Below are 23,686 nucleotides of genomic sequence, written 5' to 3' on the forward strand. Positions count from 1 at the left end.
GCCATCATCATGAAAACTGTTTCTAAATCTTGATCCTGGCCCTTACCCATCATTATGTCTTTGGAGACAGACTGCAGCACCACTTCCTCAAACATATTTTCTATCAACAGAAAACGCGAGAAGTCCTCAAAGATTAGCTCCTTGAAACGAGGCAGCTCCTAAGGAAACAGAATTCAAATAAGACCAGGATGTCGTTTCTAGCACCAATCCTTTTAGTTGGTCAGCAGGTGAGGCTGAAATCATAACTCTCAAAAATGCTCTTTAAATGCATCCTCAACTCTTTTTTTTCCCCTCATAAAGACGACATTTATGTGCTCCCTGTATCCTTAATGACGAGTCAGTATTTTATCACTAAAGACATCTTTTGATGACCATTGCAGCAGTTTTTGGGATAGTCCAAATGTTTGCAGAAGAGGAGATCCCCCTCTCTAACTTCTAGTAGACAGTCCTTTTGTTCTCTGGTCAGGGCTGAAATATGATTGAAAACTTCTCAGTTCACAAAAAAGCTTCAAGCATTACTCATGGCAAAAGTTCCTTTTAGAAACACGTCTGCCTACTGTGCAGCCATTTAACTACGCTACCTCTTTTTCCACCGACGTGATTCAGTGATTGTCGCTAGTTCTGGTGCCAGTTCAAAACCTGTTCTTTAAGTGATTTATGAGAACTTGTCTTCTAGTTTGGAAACTGAACGCTATTGTGAGACAAAAATCAGGACGGATTAATCACTGAATTTCTTTTGATAGTCATGGGACTGGTTCTAGATTAGACACAAGCATCATATTGATGAAGTAAATAGGATGGGGAAACAGGATGACAACAGGTTTTTTTCTTTTTGTTTTTTTCCCTCTGAGTCAATATTTATGCCTTTTTTTCCCCATCAAATGTACATTTGCTGCTTTGGTGATTCATAGGTACTAAATTTTCTACTTTTGCAACCCACTCATATATTGTATGGCATCTTGTGTTTTATTATTTACAGTTTTTATCCTTCAAATCCCATAAATTATATGTAATTATATGTAAGGAAAAGTTTGTAAGACAGTTCATTCACTTTTATTTCAAGTGTTACTCACAGGTGAGCAGGATGGCGCGAGCTGCTGCAGCATGTAGGGGATGATGATCTGCAGCAGAGCCTCCCTGAAGAACTTCTTGCGCACCGTGCTGCTGTCATAGTCATATTTCTGACAGGAAAAACCAGAAACACAAACATAGCTTAGGGACATGAATTACCTTTAGCGATTCAGACCTTTCAACACTTATTCTGTGCTGCTGTAAAATCCTCTCCTCTTTAGACAGTCATCAAATTAACCTGCTTTGAGTTCATTTGAACTTTGATGGACTCAAACATCATTAACACAAACAGGTTTTTCCTGGAATATCTAATCTGAAAACTGTGAGCAATATAAGAATCATTTTAAAATATATATTATATATGTGTATTTGACCGTCTCCTCTTTTGATCTTTCCATGTGTTCGTGTTTTACCTTGAGAACTCTGTCCTGGCATCTCTGGGTGAGCTTGCACATGTCACTGTCTCCCTGGGCCTCTAACGACTGGTTAAGCAGCTGTTCAAATGTGTACACTGCATTGTCCATTTGCTGTCAAAATGAAATCATTATAAAAAGGTTAGGTGTGCCACAACTCAGATTCAAATTGCATATTCTTTTTTTTGGCCAGCAGGTGGCGGTAGACAATTCAGCAGAGGTAGTGTGGATGCTGCTGTATTATAGCTTACTGAGGAGCAGGGAGTGTTGTCAGAGAGCCTGACAGGAGTGTGTGATTAAAACTAATATTTCCCATCATATTACAGAGGAGGGTTGTTGCATCTTACCTCCCTCATAAGGATCTGAGCCCTGCTGATGAACACAGATGGACTGGAGACGTCGAACCTCTGCTGCAGTCCCTCCAGGTTGAGCTCTTCCACCTTCTCGTAGCAGCTCTGCATTTTCACTGGATGGAAGGCAAGCATTGACAGCCTTTCCATGTTCTGAAAGAAAGAAAGAGAAGAGCAATGTGGTGAGTGCAACTGACCCAAGGAGAGGGAAAGTTAACAACAACTTGGCTGACTTCTGATTTAGGATAACGCAGGTTGGACATGCCTTTTCAGGCACTAACCTCTCCCATTTTTTCTTTGCCCCCTCCGTTGAGTGAGTTCTTGCTTATCTCCACCATCTCCCTGAAGAAAACATCCCTGACCTCGGCAAAACCTCGGCTAGTGGGGTCCATCAGCGCCTCCAAAATGGAGTTGATGTAGGGCTGGATGTTGGTCCGCAGGATCTGCTCTGCTTTTGGCAGCACTAGAGCTGCACAACAGAAGCAATAGAAGGATGGAAGAAGGGGTAAAAAGTAGTTAGTTACTGAAGCTTGTAAACAAGCGACGCATGCTGATGACAAGAAAAACAAAGGTGTGGCACCGACTTCAAATGAGCTGTGCTAGAAAGTCACAACAATATCAGAGATATTATTTGGTCGTTGAAATGGTTGGTATGCATGTGGTGACATTTAAGTAAACACACTAATGCTGCTTCCATGGAAGGGCCACACCTTTTGTTTTTATGGTTTTCTACCCAGTGTAACGCAATGCAACTGCAGATGCTAAAAAATATAAATATAAAAATAGATCATAGCTACAGTTACACCTGATGAAGCCATGCATAAGCCTCACATCCCTTACATAACCCTTTGTTATTTTGCTCAGTTGATTTACAAAGTCAGAAATGGCCTTTGCAGTGCTGGTGAAGGAATGCAGTTCCTCCACTCAGTGGGAGCTCAGTGGGAAATGGTACACACGAAGGAAACAACCAGCCTGCGCCAAAGACCGGGTACTCTGCTGCTTTAGAGCTCAGCACGCCAAGCAATATGTAAGTTACAGTGGGCAAAACAAGCTGTGACAACAATGTGCAAACGCCAGAAGAAGTGGAAAATGCCTGCTAAGGAGGGAGGTTTAGTTACAGAGTTACAGGACCTGTTACTAAATGTCCAAAAAGGGTTTTCAGAATTTTGAGCATGCGGTGATCAGACTAATCACTCCTCTCTGCCAAAACCGCTGATTCAGAGAATCCACAGCTACATGTCACTGAGTCAAATAGTGGGCGAACAATAGAGCACACATCTGTGATCGAGGGGGTTACGTGTCAAGTCACAGCGAGTACCGAGTGAACCATTTTCAACAGCATCCTGCATACACACGAGTGAGGATGTAAACTGAGGCAGTGTACGGAAATCTAGCTGGGGTACTTTTTATGTCTGTGGCAGCTGAAACTGGAATATCTTCTTGCTGATACCTCGGATCTTGCTGCTGACATGTTCTTTAGACGTGATGATCTGGTCCATATCGGTTCGCAGCCTGGCATCTAGTGGGCCTCTCTGGGCCTCGCAGGCTTCAACCAGAGCTTCGTACTGCCCGGTGGTCTGAGTCAACACCTGCTTGTACACGGCATCCGATATCTGGAGGAGTTCAAGAGCATAAATGGATTGCACTGGTTGACTTGTGTGTTTTTTTTACAAGTTTACTGTACAGATTGACAGAAACTCACCAGCATCCAGTTCTTCTGCCTCTGCTGCATCTTCCCCTTCAGGCGAGGGACGATCATGTTTCTTATGTCAGGGTGAAGGGTCTCCATCACCAGATTAGCCAAAATCTGCACACACACAACACGTGGAATAAACGCTTTTAGATTTATAATTAGATTGACTTGCAAAAATTTCATACTATGAATTATGAAATCATCTGCCTGTCCACAGCCAGCAGGATGATATAGTTACTATATGCCAACCAGCTAAAGCAAAACAAAAAAATAGAGCCTAAAAATAAGCTCCTCTTTCCTGTATGGCTACATGAACACAGTGGGACACTGGGAGGCAGGAAGGCTGCTTTTACTGGCACTGCCCTCACAACTGACAAACACTCACGAAGCTCAGATCCTTCATGATGCTTTAACTAAGCTAAACTAAATATTTGGTGATGGCTATGTTGCTGGGTAATGAACAGCCAGACAAAAGCAGCATAGATTTTCCACGCAGCGGGCTTTACAAATAACAGATATGTTGTAGCCTGAAATCCAGCAGCGTTTTCTTTCTGTAGTATATTTGCTCTACTGATTGCTGATATGTTATCCTTCACTGTATAACTTGACTTTAAATGGCCATAAAAGCCGACCCTATTCAACCTCAAACAGGCTCACTGATATCAAGATTAAAATGAAAGAAGTCATCCTACAGCAAGCATTAATGGAAAGTAAAGGTCTTTGCTTTTTCTGTCGCAATAACGGTTCAAACTGTTAACTGTTATTTCAACTGCTGTTCTGTCTGCGTCTTTGGTTAAAATGTGGGATACAAATGCAGTCACATATAAAGTGCGACACCAGATCAGATGTAGCCCGAATTTCATACACCAGAGTGAGATGAGGCAGTCAGAGTCAAAATTTTGGTCTAAAGCTACATTTAGACCAAACATTTGATGCTATTTGGGGTGTTATTCCATATTTGTCTCTATATTTACTGTAGTAAGTTAAAATTGGATATTTTTAAAGGGATACTGCCAAAAACTAGCACTAGCACACTGCCAGAGAAATATTTGAAATACAGTACAAATAAAAACCCTCATAGCTAGCCTAGACATATACCTGCAATTAGTTACCATGGTAACTCTGGCCCTTTTGTGAAAGGCCTTGAATTTAAACCACTAAAGCCCTGCCCCTCTGATTTGATCCTTCATGCTAATCTGCTGTTGCTAACGTAGCATTTCATTGAGGAGTTAGTCCACCAGCAATATGAGTATACTGCTGGAGGCCTGTTCTGTGGGAGAACGAGTTTGATGTTCTGGCTGTATCACCAGTGAAGTTTGAACGACACCTGGAGGGGATTTTTAGGCTCTCTGTGCCTCCATGAGTTCAACAAGGTCAGTAAATGTTTGCTTGCAAACTGTATTCATTGCCTCTGTTTGCGTTTGTAGGCCTGCAAGTAAACCATAAAGCTAACAGCACACACCACTAATAACAATGACAATGGCTCAGTTATGGTCAACTTATATTTCCCCAGTGAGCCTGTTTCATGCTTTATGGCTTGTTGATGGTTCTCTGTTAATGCCGCTTCCAGCTACCTGTGTGCTGCATTCACTGCTTGTTGTTTTCACACAGCCACTTGGATTGTTTGAATATAATGGGTGTTGGGGCAGATTTTGTCACCCCCCGACATTTCCTACTGGCTCAGTGACAACACTGGTCTTAAGTAGAAGTTAATGTTTTTAAGTTGCTTTAGAAAATTCAAACAGCCCATTTAGCATCACGGTGCATGGCTTTTATTAGTGGAAGGTTAATCTTAACCACAGAGGTACTGGTGAGTGTTTGCTTCATATTTTCCCTTATAATAAATGTAAAAAGCCAAGCTATATAATGGGAATCAGAAAAATGATTGACTACATCTCAATAAATACCCTGGAGACATAACCCTGCCATCTGTTTCAATTAAGAAAACATTTGAACCCATACAAAGGATTCCTTTGTATTACCCATGGTGCTCCATCTCTACTTGGAAATTAGGCCTGAAAACATTGAACTTTACATAATGGAACAACGAGGAAATTTTACCTGGAGGCACTGACTCTGCAAAAGGTTTTTTTCAGAATTATTTTAGTTGGTTTTTGTAGCAAAGGATAAAAGTGGTTGCATAAACTGGCTGTATTTCTCTCTTAATTCCCTCTAGATGTTTATCCAAAGTATTTGTAGCATTACGTGCATGAGCCTTAATGCCAGCGTCTCTGTTAGACTGAAATAAAAGGAACATTTGGCCCCTTAACAGTAGAAAAGCCCAACCTACATCTATGTCACATTTCTATTCAGTGTCCATGTGGCATGGAGTAAACACTGTAATGTTCAGGAAAACTAAATATTAAACTGACATTCAGACTGAAAGTGTTTATAGCTAAAAGGTGGCTGCCATAAACACAGGGCTGTACTCGGCTCTGGCAAAGACTGAGACTAGGTCCTTGTAATTGCTGGTATGTGGGTTGAGGTGTTTTTGGCCTCTTTGAAGGATTTGTGTAGGTGCATTCTTGCTCTCTGATGTGAGGAGAGGGTGTGTGTTTCATTCGTCATCGTGGCCTCTCAACAGCTTCACCTATAGCCCTGACCTGCACTCTGAGCTACTCGCAGAGAAAGATGAATTGCTCCTGAAAATGTCTTTTAACCATAACCTGCAGCAGTCTTGATATTTTGAGTTGGTGTCAGAGCAGTGGCACAGAAAGAAATTAAGGTGTGGCCCCGGAAAACTGTTCCCTGACAGAATCTGCGAGCAGAGTTAAACTTCCTGAAATGAGGTGCTTATCATTCATTCTGGAGTTTTTTTTCACATGTATTTATGTTAATTTGACATCCACAAGCAACGTCAGCCACTGGTAAAGGGTTTAGATACCCAGGTTGTGGCATTATGTAGTGCACAAAAAGTTTATGATTACAGGTCAGCATTTTCAGCAGTTAGTTTCTGTGTTGCCTGACTTGACAAAAGCCATTTTAACAGAAATGATTTAAAAAATAAACCCCCCTCATCGAAACACCGGATTTTTGGGGGCCAAATAAAACTGTGGGATAATGTCTGACTTGGATAAGTCAGCCAGGTATATTGACTGCTGCCCGACTGCATTTTGTGACTCATTCAGCATTTTTAATCTATTTAAGAGAAGGATCCCCACGATCCACTTACTAGTGATTAAGCAGTTAGCCTCAGGCCTACATATTTTCCCTACTGCTAGTTACTTTTGTGCCAGTCTTCCACATCCTCTCCATAAACAGTCTTATAGGCTTCTTGGACCGCCAGTAGTCCTTGTTCTGTTTCCCAGCACATTAACCAGTTCTGTGTGTTGAAGGTTCTGGTCAGAGTGGTACCGCAGTTCAAAGTGACTCTCCAGAGCAGAACAAGGCCTTTAGTCTATCTGCTCACACTATTTACTGTCACAAAGTATATAAAATATCTATAACTCATTGTAGGTGCTGTGGAAATGTGTATGGTATTGCGATTTATTTGTGATTAACCTGTGGTGGTGTTCCACACATCATATCCCAGGTCCCGTATTGTCCTCGGGCTTGTCTGTGGAGTCTCACAGCGTCGGTGAATGCCGGCGTCTTAACAGTGCAGTTCTCCGGCAGACCTGTCGGGGGCAGGGAAGAAATGGGCAAAAGTTGAGAAACAAGATATCATCCTTTCTCTATTCATGAGAATACTCAGCAGACTGAAAAGTGTCTTAGTAATTGGGTGCTGGATGATGTCTTTGTAGTGCAGAATAAAGGGTGTGGTGCTGCTTTATCGCAACAGTTTCTGCAACACCAACAAAAACTGTTTCCATCACATCTGAGTCACTCTGTGGGACAGTCTGGGAGCCTAATTTTGGTCAGCGGTATATTCAGTCACGGTTCCTGGAGTGTGTCATCTCTCAAAACAGGAAGTAGCTGGTTTGTTGAAGGACAGATTCATGTGGTTGCTATAGTTACTACAACTCGCAGTTGACAGGACAATAGAAACGGCTCAGAAAGCACTCGGCCACATGCGTGCATTTTTTAGGAAGTTTGTTCTCATCTTGTAGCTGGTGTGATGAAAATACACCCGGAGCTGAAGTCAAGCGCGGCTTCTCTCACTTATTGTCAAGGAGCATAAAAGGACTGAGTGCGGAAAGTCATGAATCCCACACAATAGTATAAACAGGTGTGTGGAATAAAACATCCCTGTAATTAGCAGCTTGTTATTCAGAGCAGTTCTCCCTTTCAATAAAAGTGACCAATGTTTCAGTTGTGTTTTCTCTGTTGCCAACAAGAAAGAAGCAGTCCTTTGTAATTAAGGAAGTGATTTACAGTTTGTTTGTTTTTCCAACTAGGCTTTCATTAAAATTACATATTGTAAATTTCTGTCTTTAAAAATACATTCAAAATGTCACAGAATGTTTCATTAAAACAGAATGTGAAGAACCAACTGCTGTTACTTTGTCAAAAACACCTATGTTGACAAGATATCGGCTAAAGTTGTGCTACAGCTTGGCTCTGCTTTCAAGCAACACCACTTTGTACTACAACATGGTGCAGAAAATCAATGTGGCCTTTAGCCCAAGCACAACTTTTATTTCCAGAATATCCAAAGCCTGCTGTCTGCTGCTTCTGCATCATCAGTGGAGCCAAGGGCCAAGGTGTGGTGGGTTAAGCTGACCCCATTCCTGCAAGGTACTGCTTCCTGACTCAGAACATGTAAACACTTTTACTTGATTGAGCCAAGATTGGAAAAAAATACATTTAAAAAAGTATAATTTGTTCTTTTTTATGTTTTAGTTTTAAATATTTAAACATGATCAAAGTCTGGTACTATTATTTATGACAAAATCAACTAGTATTTATCACATTATTTGAAATAGATATACTGCAGTTATATAGAATTTTCTAATAAAATGATCAACCCTAAATGCTCCATGACTTTTTAAAAACTATGCACATACTAACTGTATAAAATATCTAAATATCTGTGTTGATATTTAAGTTTTTTCACCTTTTGAAACAAAGAAACTAAAAAAACTTTATAAAAAATATATATTGGATTTTAAAGTCTATCAGGTTTCATCACATTCATTGTTAAGTCTGCACAAACTTGGTGGTGTACATTAAAGGCCATGTTGTTTGCTGACACCAGTGTTCAGCTTAAGAGAAAGATCAGCTGGTAGGAAAAAATACAAGAATTTCCTCATGTTTACATGCTGACCTTTGTGCCAGTAGAATTTATACCAATAATGTTTATGATTGCAGGTTGTGCCAACTCAGCCATTACAACCATTGATATATTAAAAATCAGGTGACGTCTTAACTGTATTACTGTGTAACATTGTCAAGACCTGTCTGTGTACTCGAGCCTGTCAAAACATCTTTCTCAGTGTTTATTCCTACTGTTTCCGTGACGCTGACTTGTCTTGAAGTGTCAGTAATGAGGTAACCGAAGTAGCGAAGTGTCCTGTTCTACAAATGGATGAATGGTTTGTTAGCCCGAGCATTCCTGAGTAGTGAACTGCTGTCTGTGAAGTCTACAGTGCACAAGGCCCACCATCCCCATGTGAGTGTTTCTTCCGTGGCTGACTCAGACGAGGTTGACAAAGACAGGAAGTTACCAAGAAGGAGTGAGGAGGGGGAGGGGCAGAGCCAGACAGGAAGCATTCAGCGAACAAATTCTGATGAAAAGCTGAGGGCCGGGGTCCCTGGTTTGTTTTGGCACCTTTTAATGAGAAGTCATTGGGCACTGAAGCTAGAAGCACAATGGTGGCACTAAGTTAAGATGGCTGCGATGCTGACAGGTGGTAAGCCGTCATTAGGATGTGAAATGCAATGAAACGCTGTTTTATGGTTTACCAGACAGGTGATAACTGTCGCCGTGTGGAAAAATACAATTTCTGCTGTTTTCAAGAAAGTGGTTGATTCAATGATAAACAAAAGGTTTATTTTAACTGGACAGAATAACCTCGGATGTAAAGTAATTGCCATTGAGCAGTAGGACACATGTTAGGCTGGCGTTTCAGCTATAATTGAACAGCCTCCACTCGCCTTCGTTACACTCACAACCCACTGACCCCAAAAGACCTTCAACATCAACATAACGGTGTCGTCATTCATTTATAAGAACAGAATAAAATCCTTCTCACGGTGTCCATAAAAAGACCATTTGGATGGCCTTGACTCCAGCAACTCAGTCGCTTCCAGCTGCTGAGTGAATAACTTTGGGAGGGAGATGGGCTACTAGAATACTGATCTTCAAAGTCAGTCAGACTAAGCTGGTAAATATGGGAGGTGTTATTTCATCTGAATGCAGCACAGGTCTCAAGTTAGAGCAACTGATAGATGGTTTAGTTTTGTAACTGTATCCAGAAATATTGACTAAACAGAAGTAGCAGTCATCATAGTGATTCAGTGACTCCCTCTGAAACCCAAGCTCCTCTTTTTCCGTAGTTGATGCTTGGAAGTTTTCAACACTCGCCCGACAAACTCAATGATGTGCCCGTCGCTTGCCTTGTCACAATTTCATAACAAAATAATACAAATATTCCTTTCTCAGAAAATCAGTAAAGTTTTGTTGTTGTTTAGATGTGAAAAAGCATTCACAGATAAAGCAAAAAATATCTGGATCATGTTTACAATTGCAAAAAATATGATGTGATAGAGCAAAATGGATATTTTTCAAATAGACAACCCTAAATTAGTAAAAAAGACTGCTAGATTTTATACAGCAACTGTAATCATACCCATAAAATGTTAATGTAGCGATAATAACTAGCCACTTGGCCTTTTAAAGCTCAGTGAATAGCCATTGAGAGGGCCCAGGGTTGAAATGTAGGGCCCTTCTGTGTGGACTTCATGTACATGTGTGGGTTTTTCCCCCACGAGCTCCAGTTTTTCCCATTGTTAAAAACAGACTAGGGTCATTCTGCTCATCTGATCCCAGGCCATGCTCGTAGCAGTAATTTTTAATGTCAAACATTTTCACATCACGGTTAAATGAAGGTAATTAACAACAAATGGCGTTCATGATCCAGAGATGAAGTAGGGTCCTTTTTTTCTTTCACATTTCAGTTTTTCTTCTACAGCCAGCATGCTGTTGAAAGATAAAGCTGCATTCCCTTCTGGGTGATGGTTAGATAAGCGCGCACAGGTGTTTATTATGCTGCACCTGATATTTAACTGTCCCCCAGTTCAGCTTAGAGCAACTCTTCAAAAGTATAAGACACACAACTTGTGGTTACTCAGTCATCAACCGGGTGACATCATACCCGCTGCCTTGGGCTTTTTTTTTTCTTCTTTTTTTTTTAAAGGTACGTGTGTTTTGTTTAAATCCAGAGTAACAAACTACCAAAAGAATGACTGACAAAGCTACGATTGCTTTAACTTTGCCAAAAGTGTTTATGTATTGCGTCGAAGAGATATTAGCTGAGGTTGAACCGGGCTGTACTTTTGTGTAATACTGATCTGTACCACCAGATGGTGTAGTGAGTCAAGGTAACCTTTATTTAACCAGCATATTCCTATCTACAACTATGCCCTGGCCAAAGACCAAGCCCCTTGAGGAAATGGGGGTAGCTCAAAGAAATGGCAGTTAAATAGCAGCACACAGCTGAGAACATCTCAACCCACCCATGTGTGAAATGCTGCCCCTGCTGGTGAAAGTTTTACCTAAATTCTGTAGGTGGTAAATGCAAAATGTACCTCGTTAATTATGTTTAAAAACTTGCCCCAGTGTTCACTTATATGAGACGCGTTGTCACAATATTGGTAGAAACCAATAATAAAATGGCTCCCTCACTGGGACATTGGAGAAGCTGCATCTCAATACAGTCCCTAATGTTACTGTATCACAGATCATTAGATATTTCAGTACATCCTACACACAGTCTTATCTGCCCTACCTCAAAGCAAGAAATCTGAAATATGTCATGATGTCGTTATTTTTAGATCATTCAATGAGCTCATGCGAATGTGAGGCATCTGTCATCAGTCTGTCCTTCCACAATTCACAAAAGCCACCACTCCTCAAGAGCAATGGTAAGGTTTTAGTAAAATTACATTCATTTGTTCTGGGCCTTGACTTCTCAGTGATTCTAATTTCAAACTATTTGAATTTGTTTGTAAAGCCAACTGATGGCAACAAAACCTGTAACATTCTTTCTGTTCTTCACACATTACAGGGAATTAAACTGCACATGAACTGCAATAGATCATGAACTGGATGAGCTAATGCATCCCTGACGTTCTGGTCAACTCCTCTTAGCTTGCTAACAGTAATGAGAATGCACCCCATTCAGGATGAGCAGCTAAACAAATGCGTACCAGATGAAGTTAAAGAATAGATGGCAGGTTTTTTGCCCCCTTAAGTATTATTCTTAATATTTAAAGGCATGCACTGGGACCACATCACCAGTGTGATTTTCTTGAAAAGTAAATTTGCTGCATTCCCAGTTTGTTGCCCTTTTAAAGAGAAATGTCCTGCTGGTGCCAAGAGAAAGAAGAAATATTTCTGGACAATCTGCCAGGCCAGTAAACCGCTACACATTCGCCATGTGTCTGAACCAAGCTAGATCAAGGAGTAGATTAGAGTTTCTTTGCTCTGTGTGTATGTGTACTGTGTATAAATAGCACATGTGGCAGCACTTACCACGCTCTTTTTATTTAAGGCATTTCCCCTCCCTGCCTTTCTCACCATGCTCTGGTTGACGGGACTGTAGCAGAAGCCAGGAGTTGAGTTCCCAGGCCTTCATCTTGACAAATGTGTCTCTCTTTTTATTTATTCGACAAGTCAAAGAGGATCTGAGACTTCATCTTCAGACCACCTGGCTTCAGAATAAAGAGGTTTTCCAACATTTCCTTTCTTTCTTTGAGTCAAAGTGCTGCTGCTGCTGCTGCTGCTGCTTCCACTGACATGCATGAGTAGGATTTCCCCATATGGTGCAGACCCGTGGAACCAGCCAAACCCACAGTACAGTAAACACTCGCTGAAACATACCATCAGCTGCAGACTTCACAACCATGACTGAATAGGTCCTAACCTGCCATTTTAAACTCTTGAGGCCAGCAGCAGTGAATGCAGGAGGCCTTGCGTTTGTTCATTTTGCATGTTGGCACAGCATGATGTATGGTAACAGTGCCATGTAATCCATTATGCCTCTATTTTGAACTACATTGCATGCAGAGAAGCGCCGTGCTCTTCTACTTTAACTTCTACTTTAGTTATAAACCTGGATTTATTGTTCTCTGAATTTTCCCATTGTAGGTCTGTTCTTGTTCAGTTAATTAGTCTGTGGTCTGTGGATCAGAGCAGAGGATGGTTGACTGGTTTTGGAGGCTGTGGGTGTGGAGAGTTGGCCACGATTGATGGTTCTCTAGCGGGAAGCTTGAAGCAGGCTTTGACTATATGACTGTGATTCCCTGCAGCATGGACAGCTTTCTGCAGGTCAAACAGCAACAAAACTAAACCAATTTGGGGATGAAATAATAATTTGAATCATCAGGAAATATCTTGATTTGCATTTAAATCATTGAGATGCAAAAATAATGTAAAATTATAAACTGAGACCAATGGTGATGAGATCAAAGTGCTTTTAGTTGCTTCTAACTAGTGTAGTAAAAATAAAATTCTGGATTTACACAGGGTAGTCTTCTACCAGGTCCACTTTCAGTCATTACCACATTTTACTCTCTATGAGGATAACTACAGTGGAGTAGGGGCAGGGACAGTTCTTTCCTGAAACTCGAGGACCCAGACTGTGGTTGCACACTACATTTGAGTGCATGACGTGACACCTTAAAGTGGACCTTTCATGCTCATTTCCATCCCTGTATTTTTATTCTCATACTCTTTTGAAGTAAAGATTGAATTGACCCTTTCCTCACTTTTCTACATCCTGACTTCCTGTCCTTTTTTCCTTATCACAGATTTCTTTTTGTATTCCTTTATCACTTAACTGAAACGTTGGCTTGGTTTCCTTTCCAGAAAAGCCCAAACTCTCACATTTAAGTGTGTCTTTAAAATAAATCTTTAAGTCCTGAGGTTTTAGTTTTATGCAGTTTAACCGGATGTCAGTGATGGCACCAAATTTCAACCTCATCTTATTGGCTGCCCCTCATACACTGAAGGTTTAAACAACAGCTAGGTGGCAATGCCACAGTGTGCCTTAGTTCCATGTTTAGCATCAGCCTCCACCATCGTTAAAAGTACAGATGTATGACAGAAAATCAGGAACATAATTACATGGTGTGGGTCCCGTTTAACTTTGGAACTCTGTGATTTAAAATGAATGAACTGACAACGTGCCTGAAAGCATGCCTAGCTGCTGATTTCTTATAGTGATAGCTCAATTATAAGGGTGAATTGCCACATCCCATCTTGGTAGCAGAACTGGTGTGTAAAATGTGTCAAAGTGACTGGTGTGTAGTCACTTTAACATGTTCAGACCAGCTTTTGGTTTCATGCATGCACACGTTACATCACTAGCCTCTCTGACACAGTGAGAACATCCAGCTGCTGTAGGTCCATCTCTCAGCAGCATAGTAGTATAATACTGAGCTTAAAATGCTGACCAATGACATGTGCTGGTGATGATGTCACCTGTTAAAGGAGCTGATTAGCAGGGCGCTTTGCAAATCACCCTGTTAAGGTGATGCAAAACAGTACCCAATTGTTTTATAGAAGAATTGTTAGGGCTAAAGCAACAAGAACTTTAGTGCATTTAAATATGCCTTTGGTGTGTCAGCGTGAACATTTTAACTTGTGGTTTCCGCTTATCAAAGCCAGCTGAATGGTGTCTGTGTTCCGTTAAGGACAGCTTTGCATGTAGCATCTATGCTGATACCATTTTATCCTCTGTACCGTGACTAATATGGTCTGTTTTATGCTTAATTGCCTAAATCGGTCATAATTTCAAACTTGAGTACATACATGTAAACTCTACCTTCAAATATGTCAAAGAGAGACATTTAACTACTGTCTATTTGTATGACTGAATGAGAATACTAAGAACTAAAAGGGCAAAGGTCAAGACAGAAAACCATATATCCTTCTTCCCAAGCAGAGTCTTTTATGCCATCTGGTTGTCCTCAGAGCACTGAAGTGAAGCAGTATGTGTGCACAAAGCAGAAAAAACATGAATACAAGTTCACACACCCAAAGAGCAGCGAGGTTACCTTTAATAGCCACGGGGACCCTGTGCTGCTTACAACATATTCACTAAGCCCAACCTTGGAATGTGCGGCAAAGACTCTGACACTTACTGAGCATGCCCAGACAGGCAGTGTTTGGGAGTAACAGGTGAGTTGATCAAAAAAGTCAGTTGCTGACTTCTAATTCCTTTTTTTGGAACAGAAGGTACAGAGAAACTAAATACATCACACGCTGGATGTATTTAAATGAATACAAATGCAAACAGCTGTGAGCATCGTACTGTGTGGTTAAGCACAACGCTTGAATTCATGCAACATGATTGGCTGGCAAAATGGTTGGCTCTTCTGCCAAGCCTGAAAGAAACTGAATCAGGTTGAGCAACTTTGTCAGCCCGGTGAGGATCTTGGCGCCATTTATTTAGTATTTTAAATTCTGTGAACGAAGTTTAGTTGCATTAATCGTGACGCAGAACTGCTTAAGTTGCATTGGATACAGCTGTACAAACTATACACACGGGTGATTGGCATCTTTCTGCTGAGTGATTTGATGCAAGTGACTTGATTATTACAGTGACACCTAATGTGATCAATGCACTCACTTACTTAAAACACAAGTAGGGACAACTTAACTGCATGCTCTGCCAACCGAGAGGATCCAAACAAGCTAGATCACTTTCAGTGCAGCAGCAAATCGTTCAAGTTTGTTTTTGAAAAAAAATGAAAAATACAATCTCATCTCAAGCGAGGCACGCTGAATGTAAGACTGCATGCATGTGCAGTCATACCACAGAAACTGGTGCCCGTGTTCCTCCTGCCAATCAGAGCTCGACTTTGCAGCCAATGTGCAAATTAACTATTGGAAGAAGGCGGGTCATTTATATCACGGTGCTTCCAAAACGTAAATCTCAAAATAGTCCTGGAAAGCCAAGTGTTGCAACACACACACACACACACACACACACAAAAATGTATTACACTGTTGTTTGCACATCCTCCAGGATGTCTCATCTCTGTCTTAATAACAATGACACATGAGTCACACTTTTGCAAGAAAGAAACTAATATGAAGAGGAGTCATCCACCCTAATTAGACAATCCTTTCACTGTGAAATGAAATGCTAAAAGTGCCAACAGTGCTGTATCCTCCAGAACACCATAAAGCTCAAACAAAAGCTATGAAAAGGATCTCAGTGAAGGCAGCAACTGTATTGTAATGTCTTAGTGGGGAAATTTCTCATTTAACAATGAGTTTCAGTTCAACTTATTCATTAATTCATTCTAAATAGTGACATATGAGTTACAGTGTTTGGAAACTTGAGGCTAACTACAAATATTTCACAAATGAATTGGGGCAGCAGCACGTTGGTATAGGTTAGCTTTAGTTAGCTAGTCTTCCCTGTAGCTGCGTTTCCTCAGAGTACTAAATTCTTCTGACATGCATGTTGAGGCGTAGGACATCCAATTATTCTAAACTGGCAGTAGTTGTGTCTTTCTGTCTTTTGTGGCTTTGTGTTAGCCCTCAAGTTGTACACACACGTTGTACCTATCCATTTCCTTAAGGCACAAAGTAATTGGAATGGGACTTTGGGGGTTGACCTTGTGCTTAAGCATGATTTGGCAATATTCTTTAGAAAGCATAATGTAGAAATTTGATAATGTGCTAAAAAATGATATGGCAATACTATGTGATACTCTGCACTTCAACCATCAAAAATAGCCTAGAAAACAAACCAGAAAGCTACTTTTCTCTCAAACATAGAATTGTTTCTCTTGTGTTTCTAATGTTGTCTACTATTTGAGCGTTTCAGATGCTCATCTTGACTGTAAATGATGCACAGAGTGTAGATCTGATCCAATGGCAACAACATTTACAAAACAAATACACCCCATTCCTTCAGCATTTCATGTGCACAGATCGACCTGCTCACTCAGATGGCATGTAAAAGCTTCACACTGTGACACACACCCTCATCGGAACTGCCAACAAAGGTACAGAGGAAGAGAGGTTTGCCAAGGTGGAGAGAGAGAAACACTGCTCATGCTCAGAAGATGTACATATGATCCGAATTGCATTAACTTCACACAGCCTCTGGCTTTCTAGTCGTTTCTGTCACTTCCGATTTATGTGCTGCTTTGTGTTTGCATTGTTACCATTGTTACTGTCTCTGACGCAATCCTGCAGCACAGCGTGCCACTTCTTCTGCTCCTTCTCGGTCATCACACAGAAGTAGTGGTGGCGGGCGTATGGGTGCCACAGGATGAGGGGGAACCCGGTTGCACACTTGATGAATGGGTTACTGCCCACTTTGGCCTTGACACCTGCAATGGACCAGATGATGAATTGAGATTTCAAAAGCACTTTAGGAGAGGGAAATAATGATGTTTAATATTACTATAACAATCCGACAAACTGTGGAGGGGGGGAAATATACTAATGACATAAGTATTTATTTTTGTAGACACGCTAATCGTGTCATAACTTTCCACCATTATAGATGTACGGACAATCATGGTCACATTATAGGGTTAAACGAATAAGGTCCCAGTCCCACAGACTTATAGTCGAGTCAATGACTCCTGGGAAACCCCAGTTGCTAGGCAAAAATGTGTATTCCCCAACAAGTTAGAAATACCTCTTTGCACTTGCTCTGGCTGCTAGCAGATTGCTGCAGTTGGCTAGTTTGCATTGAATACGATGACTCACCTACAAATGCTCACCAGCAACTCTGGGCGGTAGTGAAACTGTGAATGGAGCAATGCAAACTAGAAATAACTATGGTCACAATCTGCTAGGGACGAAAGCAATCATAAGGAGGTTTTTGGTACAGCACTGCTCCTTGAGACTGATTTTACCTAGTGACTGCCAGCAGCCTCCAGGAAGCACTCACCAACCAGATGGTGGATTCACTTTCTTTTTTTCTTTTTTCTTTTTTATATCTACAAGCCATAGTTTTATTATGTCCAATGTGGTGGACAACTCTTAAACAATGTGGGCATAGCACCACAAAAACCCAAAGAGAGAGTCATTTTGAGCCCTTTGCATCTTAAAAGGGGCTTAGTCATTTCAGAATTTGATGACTAACAACTGTATATTGTGTGTTATTTTCTAACCTGGCAGACTTTTATTAATCAGCTCCATGTACTCCTCCATTGACGTCAGGGCCTTGTACCCGGCGCAGTTGATGGTTAATTTTGGGTGCAGTCCCCGTTCGTGTGCCTGTTGGTGGTGAAATGGTTTTCATGCAGGTGACCAAATTGTCTAACCGGACATAGGTCGAGTGCCGTAAGTAGCTTTACTCACAGCTTTGCTCTCATAGAGGTTTATGGTGTAGTCCTTGGGCACAAAGACAAAACGATTCCTCCATTTCCGATTCTCCTCCAGGTACTGAAACAGACTCCCTGAGAAGATGGTGCAACCTGCCAGAGGGTCCTGAAAAATGCAAACACACACACAAAAGATTGCATGCGTTACTGTACCTTAGGATACAAACAGGTGTGTATACTGTGCATTATTGAGACAACTGGGTGTTGTTACAATCTCCCATAACTAATCAACTTGACGCTTAACAGGTTTTTCCAAACGTGACAGGGTGGAGTTTTCATTTTGTTTTTCTTTTGTTTTTTTACTGAAACATGTTTACAAAAGGATATACACCACCCACTTTGTTTTCCTGTCTTGGATTAAACAATAATTGCTCAGATAGGAAGAAAAAACAAAGGCTTACTGCTTCCGAGCGACTGAAACGATAGGCCCAAAACATAATGATGATTATAAAATGGCTTGGCTTCTGTTTGCTAACAGCTGCAGACTTTTACGTGGATTTTGTGGCAGAGTCACTGGTGGTGGCGAGTGGGAGGGTAAAAGTGCCCGATCAGCTCAGAAACCAATCAAGTATTTATCTATAAGTTAAAAAATGGGAAGGGGGTTCAAATAGATTCCACTACAGTTAAATATTAAAGTTTTTTTTACACATTTAGTCCAGTATTTTAATAACTCAAAGTCTTTTGAAACAGGATAGTTTCTTGCTGTGTGCTGGATCACACGAGCAGCTGACTCCCACACAGTGACCAGAAAAGATGAACCTGCATAAGAGAAACAGCACCTCTGCTCGTGTGTAAAATGTGCTCCACTTTCCCTCCAGAGTTAGAAAACATGGATTTAAAAAAAAAATATATCCAGCCTTCAACAAGTGACCACAAAGATAATAGGGAACACAAAGACCGCTGAGAAATAAAGCAGGGGGCTTGCTCATTAGGTAATGTCCTTGTACATTCCCAAAGATGACCTCATTCATGCACTGTGTGCATCATCAAAGTCTGTTGGCTGTCCCGCCTGTGTGCATGTTTAAACAATGCCAAAACTCTGATGTACTCATTTCTTACTTTGTCCATCCTGCTCACTCCCAATAAAACCTTTAACTCCTGTCTTTTTGTCAGTGCCACCATCTCCAAACCACACGTCATGGCCGGTCTCACTAACATCTTGTAAACCTCTCTTTCACTTTTACTGATATCCTTCCTGACACTCGTTTCCACCTGCTCCACCATGCCTGTGCTCTCCTCTCTTCTTCATCTCTTTAGCACTGTCTGTTGCTTTGGATGGTTGACCACAGGGCTCACTGTTTCACGCATCTCCATCACATTCACACACATGCATTCTGTCTTGCTTCTACTGACTTCTATTCCTCTCCTATCCAGAGCATACCTCCACCTCTCCACGCTCTATTCCACCGGGCTGTCTCTTGTGGCTTTATTAAATGTTCAGAAATATAAACAGAGGGGGTCTGAGGGGGCCAGTGGAGGCCACTATTTTATTTGTTTTTTTCCCATTGAATGACCAAGTGTCATACCTTTCTGTGAAGCAGCTGAGACTGCGTCCCTCCTCCTCCTTCTATCTCAAAGCGGACGCTGTTGAAGAGGGCGACTGCATACTGCTGCTCGTACACTTGGCTGAACTCTTTCATCCATTCTCTGGTCCGAGCTGCAGGGGGAGAGAGACAGACACACACACACACACACACACACACACACACACACACACACACACACACACACACACACACACACACAAAATCAGCGTCGTCTTCTGCACCAGTGCATGATTAACACAATCTATCTTATGTCTTATAGTAGAAGGACAAAAGATAAGTTCTGCAGTTTTCTTTCACAAGGTAACTTTAGAGATTTATAAAGTCAGAAATTGACCTAATTATACTACTTAAATGCTTAATACTTTATTTTGAATCTGGCAACCCAAGTCAGAGAGAAAAGAAATTAAATTCCTGAAAGGACAGACTGGTTCACTCTATTCCAAGCATGTTTTTCAAAAGTCACCAGTGCTGCAGTTTAAATTTCATTGTCAAAAATTAACTGGGTTAGATAAAGAGCTGCTGTTCTCATGTGAAGGCACGCTGTCTCTTTCACTTGCTTATTTAAAGGCCTCAACCTTTACTCCTGCTATCGGTTCTTTATGAAAACTCCCATATAATAAAATGTAAAGTGGACATTTGAGATAGCGATTCTCAGGCAAAGCTCAACAAAGAGGTACCTCTCATGTATGATCGGCACAAACCGTTGTATTAAGTGAAGCTCTAACAGACTCACAGCTGAAGTATTACTTCAGTCATTACATAAATTTTAAAGCAACACTTTGTTTTGTTCAATTTCATTTTAATCGTACTGAATTTAAACTATGTTACATTTAAATCAAAAGACAAAAGAAAAGTCAAATCAATCAAAAGAAAAGTTTATGGAACGACTGCATCGCTGGAAATATTGGTTTTACACACACAAACCTTTAAAAGGAGGAACACGAACAAAGAGCTACAGTTATGATGAATAAATGAAAGTATTTTTAGTTTACACTATGTAGCTTTCATAATATTTGGTTCGACCACCTTTATTCTTCAACAAAGCCTGAACTGTCTGAGGAAAGCTGCCTTTGAAATGCTTTAAGTAGTCTTCAGGAATAATTCTCCGGGCTTCTTGAAGGTCATTTAAAGCTCTCCTTTGGATGTTGGCTGCCCTTTGCTCCATCCTCTGTCGAGATGTTCCCACATTGCTTTAATTGCAAGGATTTAATTATGGGCTTTAATTATGGGCTCTTGGGAGGTCAGTGCATGACTGATAATGTTCCATTGCACTTTTTCTACCCAGATATGCTTTTAGTGCATTGACACTGTGTGTCATTGTCATGCTGAAAAACAAAGCTGCTGTTGATTAGATGATTTCCAGGTGGCGTTGAATAGTGGATCTAAACCTGATGGTACTCTTCTGTGTTCATAATTCCACAACAACACTGTCTAAAGTACAGAGCCTCCACCGTGTTTTACAGGTGGCTGTAGAAACTCACTGTTGCACCTCTCTTTTGACCTCCTCTGCACATATTGATGACAAATTTGAATTCATAACTTGGTTTCTCAGCCTTTTCTCCCACTTTCCCTTCCTTATGAATTTTGGCTTACAGTTCTTAGGGAACCACCTTCTTGGTGGAAAAATACTATTTCTTTTGCTCTGTCATCTTCGGCATCTTTCATAGATTCAACTAGAGAAATAGGAATAAATTATTTTGATTGTTTTCTTTTTGCGACAGGCTACTAGTAATAAAATGCCTAAAGATACAATTTAAAACTCGTCCTTTACGAAGTTGTCTGTTACATATAGACACAACACTGTTAGCTGCTTTTGTGCTTGAACAATCAGTGTTATCAACAACAATAAAGGAAAGAAATTCCTCTGACAATGATAAGGTACAAGGACTGGGCTGAAAATGAGTGAAAAAACAAAGAAAGACTTTGAAAGGCCTTCAGAGAACCTGGGGAGCTATTGCTCAAGATCACATTCATTTACAAGAAAGTCTGCCTCACTGTAAACAAATTATGAAGAAATGATTGGTGAATCAAAACTTTTGCAAAATGTAAATATGACTCAACCTGAGTAACTTGAGAGCAAAATGTAGCAACAGCACTGTATATTAGAGCATGCATTATACTGGGGTCAGCGGGGGAGCTGGCCCCAGGGAGGGGTCACTTGCCCCTCCCTTCCTTCCCTCCCCATCTCCAGCTGCCTCCCTCTTCCTGCTCCACCACAACCACCCACACATGCAGGGCCTTGGAGTAGGGGTATGTCACCAGGGTGCAGAGGAGGCTACCCCCCCCTCTGTCCCCTTCTGGCTGCCTCTGCCTCAATTTTATCCCACAACTTAGACATTCACATTACTCACACTCTCATTACACATACATATAGGATCTTGGGGGTGGGCACGATACACGGAGTCCAAAGTACCATCAGGGTGTACACCCCACCCCTGGCATCGTTGCCCACCTCTCAATTTTAAATACACGTAGACATTGAGGGCTAGCAGGAGGGACCATGCGCTTACCTGCTGCTCTCTGGCAGGTAGCTCTATGCCCTCCTGGGTTTTAAATGCACCTTAGAACACATATGCATCAACACTACAATGAGCGGGTGGAGGGAGGTTTGGAGTCTTCTCTCACCCCCATTCTCTGCGACCTGCTGGAGCAGGGGGGCTAGGACTAGGTCTGCCTCCCCCCACCGCAGGGAAAAGGGAAACACCACCTGGCTCTGGGTGCAGTTCCCCCCTCCAGGGGCGAGGGCACCTAGACCCGGTTCGTAGAGTACGCTTGGGGATTGTGATCGTGTGTACAACGTCTCTTTATGTCTGTCTCCACGTTGGTTGAGTGTGGAGTGAGTGCATATGAGAGCATGAGGGTGGGAATGGATGTTTGTATCTGTGTGTGCCTGTATGTCTGTGTCTATATGTCAGGTTGGGTGTCAGGCGCCACCTCTCTGGGGACATCTCAGGCCCTCCAAGGTTTGGAGGCCTATCTCCCCCTACCACCACTTCCCCTGCCAGTGGCGGACCCCCTCAGACATCGGTGCGTTGGTGGTTCTTTGTGTCCGGGGATGGGCGTCCAGGTACACACCGGCTCACTCCTTGGCGGCCGCTTATCGGGGCCTGGAGCCTGGGGCTCGCTCGGGCCACTTTGGAGGTGGGGTGCCCCCGGCCTCTCGGCCTGGGGCTCGGTCACTCAGGCGCAGCTGGCTGCCGGCGGAGCTCACGGGCGCGTCACTGCAACTCCCCCTGGCTTCTGCTCCGCGGCTGCTGAGTGAGCCCTCATCTGGGACTCTCCTCAGCTCTTTCTGGGACAGTGGCGCAGCTGCCCCTCTGTTGGTCTTCCTTGGTCTCTTGTGTTCTGGGGGCCTCTGGATGTCTGGAGTTTTGATCTCCTCCATACCTGCTTCATGCCCTGGAGGACGGGGCTGTGGCCCCCCCACACCCTCTAGCAGATTATTACATGAAGGAACCTTTTAAAAAAACAAGCGCGTCCATGCTCACAGGTGTACACACGGGTGATCACACCCACAAACTACACCCTTTTTGGCTCCTACCTCAAAGCACACTGTGTTCTGTTGATCTTATGTGCTGCACAATAATGTTTAACATTTAGTATTTACTGTCATATTCCCATATATCATTGTGATGTTGTTTATTCTATTACTCTTGTTCTCTTCTGCTTGCTTTCTTTTTTCTTTCTCAGCAGGTGATCCAGGTGATTGATATATGCATTTTTTTTCTCTGCCCGTTCTGTTGGTTTTTGTCTTTTGCCCTTCTCCCCCGTCCCTCTTCTCAGCTGTTTCTCTTTCCCTCTTTCTTTCTCCCCTTCTTTCCCCCAGTCAAGTCTGTCCCGTATTCAGTAAGTGAAAATAAAATAAACAATAAAAGGTGAATCAAATGGACCATTACGGCAAGGCTGGGATGGTCAGTTTGGTAAAGTAAATCCGTTGGGCATCTTTCTTTGCCTTTAGACAACAATTCTGATGGCAAAAGAGCCAAACGGGACAGGCAAAAAAAAAAAGAAAAAAAAAAAGAGCATGCATTATATTTCAGCCAACGTCCATAATTTATTATGCAAATAACTTGAAATAATGCCAACTCTCATGAAAAAATACTATTAGGTAAGTGCACAATACAGTAGAAAAAATACTCTGAAATGATCCTT

At 41.8% G+C, this 23,686-nt stretch overlaps 1 protein-coding gene across 1 annotated transcript in view; it reads right to left on the reverse strand.

The window, feature by feature from the left end:
- Positions 1-23,686, reverse strand: part of niban2a (niban apoptosis regulator 2a) — a 31,134-nt gene that overhangs the window by 2,513 nt on the left and 4,935 nt on the right. Inside the window, exons 2-13 of the mRNA XM_080876525.1 lie at positions 19,514-19,644; positions 17,965-18,093; positions 17,775-17,880; positions 16,815-16,982; positions 7,029-7,144; positions 3,537-3,641; positions 3,285-3,447; positions 2,116-2,303; positions 1,832-1,987; positions 1,485-1,598; positions 1,074-1,181; positions 47-158 (exon numbers count right to left, since the gene is read on the reverse strand). Of these exons, the coding sequence (XP_080732651.1) occupies positions 47-158; positions 1,074-1,181; positions 1,485-1,598; positions 1,832-1,987; positions 2,116-2,303; positions 3,285-3,447; positions 3,537-3,641; positions 7,029-7,144; positions 16,815-16,982; positions 17,775-17,880; positions 17,965-18,093; positions 19,514-19,644 (1,596 nt within the window). The remainder of the gene's footprint in view (positions 1-46; positions 159-1,073; positions 1,182-1,484; positions 1,599-1,831; positions 1,988-2,115; positions 2,304-3,284; positions 3,448-3,536; positions 3,642-7,028; positions 7,145-16,814; positions 16,983-17,774; positions 17,881-17,964; positions 18,094-19,513; positions 19,645-23,686) is intronic.

The sequence above is a fragment of the Rhamphochromis sp. 'chilingali' genome (assembly GCF_963969265.1).
Source record: "Rhamphochromis sp. 'chilingali' genome assembly, chromosome: 2".
Classification (NCBI taxonomy): domain Eukaryota; kingdom Metazoa; phylum Chordata; class Actinopteri; order Cichliformes; family Cichlidae; genus Rhamphochromis; species Rhamphochromis sp. 'chilingali'.